Raw genomic sequence first — 3,436 nt, 5'->3', positions numbered from 1 at the left:
GAAGCTGTGCCCGTCTCGAGTGAGTCCCCCTCCCTCCTCCAGGCCAGGCCCTTCCCGGGGCCTCTCCCCAATTCAGAGAAGGGCCACATCCTGGGTGGCTAGCAGGGGCAGGGCGCTGGGCGAGGGAGGCCTCGCGAAAACGCATTTTCATCACAGCTCATGCCAAGTCCTACCAGCTCAGCACTCTCCCCAGATTTCAGATGAGGACACTGAGGTTAGGGGTCAGGGGTGCGCTGCCCTGGACCTGGCCGCTGGCCCTCAGCAGAGCCCAGGTGACCGACCCCAAGGCCCAGGTTCGCTCCAGCACTCTTTGCTGCTTCCTGAGTGTGGCTCGAGAGGGCCCGGTGCCCCTCAGCTCCTGCCCGGCTCCCATCAGAGCAGAGGGCCCCCAGGCCCTGTTCCTTGGAAGCGGGACCGCCTCTTCCCGGGGCGGGCTTTCATTGCTGGAGCAGCTGGCCTGTCTTTGGCGCAAGCTGACACTGGGCCGTCCCAGTGGAGCCCAGGTGTCCGTGTGATGACAAAGGGGACGCACAGAGAAGAGGTCCCTGCATCTGTGTCCAGGGCCCAGAGGCTTGTCCTGGCCCTGCCCCCACTCCAGGGCTCTCCCGCCACTTCCTGCCTCAAGTGGGTCGTTGTCTCATCACAAGACACAGGAGTTTCTGTGCCGGCCTGACCCCGAGGCTGCCCACCACAGCTCCCCTGCAGGAATCCCCTCCAGCCCCCTCTCCAGGTCCTACAGGGCCCCCCATCTGATGTCCCACGGGGTCTCAGTGTCCCAGGGCTGCCCAGCGTCCCCCTGCAGCCCTGCCCGGCCATAACCAGGGCTGGGCCCCAAGTTCCGCACGGGAGCTGACAGGCCGCCCCGTGTGCTCCAGTCCGCCCCAAGTTCCGCACGGACGCCGGCATGAAGGACTTGCTGACGGTCAGAGCTGGGGACACGGTCCGCGTGCCCGTCTACTTTGAGGTGAGCACACGTATTGAGCTTCGGGGGACAGTGTCAGCCCTGAGGGCCTCCTCTCTTCCCTGCTCGTCGGGGACCTGGTTCGCGCTGGAAGTCTGGCGGTAGAGAGGAGTGTGGGCGTCCCGCTGCAGGCAGCCCTGTGCTGAGCGCCAGCCGCCGCTCCGCTCCCGTCTGCGAGCCCTCTGGTGGTGGCTCCCGGGACTGCGCCTCTAAGCCCACCCCTACTTCCCCTTGGTCTGGGAAGGGGGTCCTGGACTTCAGGAAGTGTGAGCACGCGGCCTGCCTCTGACCCAGGACGACCTCCAGCAGCAGCACTGTCTGTGGGCACGTGGTTGAGCAGCCAGGGAGGTTAGAAGCACGGGTGGCCTGGATTCAAATTCTGACCCCAGCCTGCACTGACTGACTTTCGACACACATCTCAACATCTGTGTTCCCACGTCCTCTGTCAAATGTGTTTAATAGCAGTAACGTCTCAAAGGGTTGTTCTGAGGATTCAAGGAATCCGTAATTGAAAGCACATAAACAGTGCTGGGCAAGTGGCAAGTACCCAGGATGCATCGCCTGTCGTTATTACTGTTGCTACTGCTGTTGTTAAAGCCATCGTTGTCTGTGTAGGAAGCTCACAGGCGGCAGAGCCAGATTCAAACCCCACCTATCTCTAAATTACGTGTTCTTAACTGTTAGACCACGATGACGACAGTGGTAACAATGACAGAAACGTGGGAGACGCACTGAGCGTCTGCTCTGTCTTGGGCCCTGTTCTCTGAGCTTCCCATGTATCAGTCATTTCTCGGTTCTCAGACAAGCCTGTGAGGTCGGTCACTGTTCGTGGCCCCAGGTGACTCATGCCCAGTGCTGAGAGAGAGGGTCGCGGCCATCGGGCAGGGTCAGGCCCCCATCCTCTCCCTGCTGGGCCCCTGCAGGGACCCACGAGTCACTGGCCTGGGGCCTTGGCACCAGCTGGTTGGTATTCTCCTCCCATGAGTGCTCCCCTCCCACGAGTGCTCCCCACTCCCCCCTGCCCTTGTGCCCCCCGTCCGGTGAACTGAGAGCCAGTCATGCTCTCCTGGTCAAACCTCACAACAGCAGCTCATGGCTCATGAAACGAAGCCCATGTGTCTGCACGCGTGCTCTGTGCAAGGCCTTACCCCTCAGCCGCCCTGCCTCTGCCTCACCCGCTCATTTCCCCTCAACCCTGCCATGGCCACCCGTCCACCATCCTTTCCCTAGCCAGCTCTGCCCCAGGGCCTCTCCTTGCACCCGCACCTCAGCCCAGCGAAAAGCCGTCCCTCCTACCAAACTCCCTCTCACCCCCTCTCCTCCATGCCCAGGCTGCGCCCACCCCGGAGGTGACCTGGCTGAAGGACGGCTTGCCCCTGCCTAAGCGGAGTGTGGCCTCCGTCAAGGACGGCCTCACCCAGCTCCTGGTCCCGTCGGCCAGCCTCGACGACAGCGGCGTCTACACCGTGGTGCTGAGGAGCCTGCGAGGGGAGGAGGCCACCTACAGCTTCCGCCTCAGGGTGGCAGGTGAGGCCGGCCTGCCCTGGGCTGGACTCAGACGGGCCACTCCCAGACCCTTGCTGGGCGCCCACCCGGAGGGAGAGAGCCGGAGGGGCCGGGGGAGCGGGGCTTCACCGTCCTCCTGCCCTGGGTGCCTGGGGACAGCTGAGCACAGTCTTCAGGACCCGCTGTCCCTCCTCTGGGTCAGTGAGCAGAGACAGTCACCGCCATCCCATCGGCCCAAGGAGGGCTAGGAAGAAATGTCCGTGGTCCTCACCTGGGATGAAGGTGGTCCCCCGGCCCGGCCCCAAGGGGCTTTCTCAAACCCAGAACTAACCACCAGTTGACAGTGGGGGCTCTGTAACTTGGTCTTATGGAAGCCCCACTCTGTTCCCGTGTCCTGTGTCACGAACAGGCCAAAGTGGATCCCAATGAGCCTCTTCAGAGGCGTTCAACCCTCCAGCAGTAACTGCAGGGCTTGCCCAGTTTTCTCTGGTCCCCTGCCTGGGGAGACCGTGTCTTCCAGGGCCTTGGAAGAAGAGGGGGCCTGGGAAGGACTTGGGAACCCAGGAAGGATTCGGGGACCCAGGGTAGGACTTGGGGACTTAGGCAGGACTCAGGCCCTGGAGCAGGACATGGGGAGACAGGGCAGTTCTCAGGGACTCAGGTCAGGACTCAGGGACTTGGGGCAGGACCTAGGCCCTGGCAGGATAAGGGAACCTGGGCAGGACTGGAGCCGCGGGCAGGGCTCAGCAGGGGCCCCGGGCCCAGTCAGGCGCACACGAGCCCCAGCCTGCCCGCTCTGTCCCTACAGCGCGCCCGCGGGCGCCAGGGCCCATCGTGCTGCGGGAGGGCACGCTGGGCTCGGTGACCGTCGAGTGGGAGCCGTCCCCGGACGAGGCGGAGGCGGGCGACGCGCCGCTGCACTACGCGGTGCTGATGCGCACCTCGGCCCACGCGCCCTGGTGTCCGGCG

General features: G+C 64.1%; 1 protein-coding gene across 1 annotated transcript in view; it reads left to right on the top strand.

Annotated features, from left to right (window-relative positions):
• The window catches only part of IGFN1 (immunoglobulin-like and fibronectin type III domain containing 1), a 30,918-nt gene that overhangs the window by 24,859 nt on the left and 2,623 nt on the right, over nt 1-3,436 (top strand). Inside the window, 4 exon segments of the mRNA XM_010831127.1 lie at nt 1-19; nt 876-964; nt 2,293-2,488; nt 3,276-3,435. Of these exon segments, the coding sequence (XP_010829429.1) occupies nt 1-19; nt 876-964; nt 2,293-2,488; nt 3,276-3,435 (464 nt within the window).

Source organism: Bison bison, unplaced genomic scaffold (assembly GCF_000754665.1).
Source record: "Bison bison bison isolate TAMUID 2011002044 unplaced genomic scaffold, Bison_UMD1.0 scf7180017864524, whole genome shotgun sequence".
Taxonomy (NCBI): domain Eukaryota; kingdom Metazoa; phylum Chordata; class Mammalia; order Artiodactyla; family Bovidae; genus Bison; species Bison bison.
This window is presented reverse-complemented; position numbering and strand designations above follow the sequence as displayed.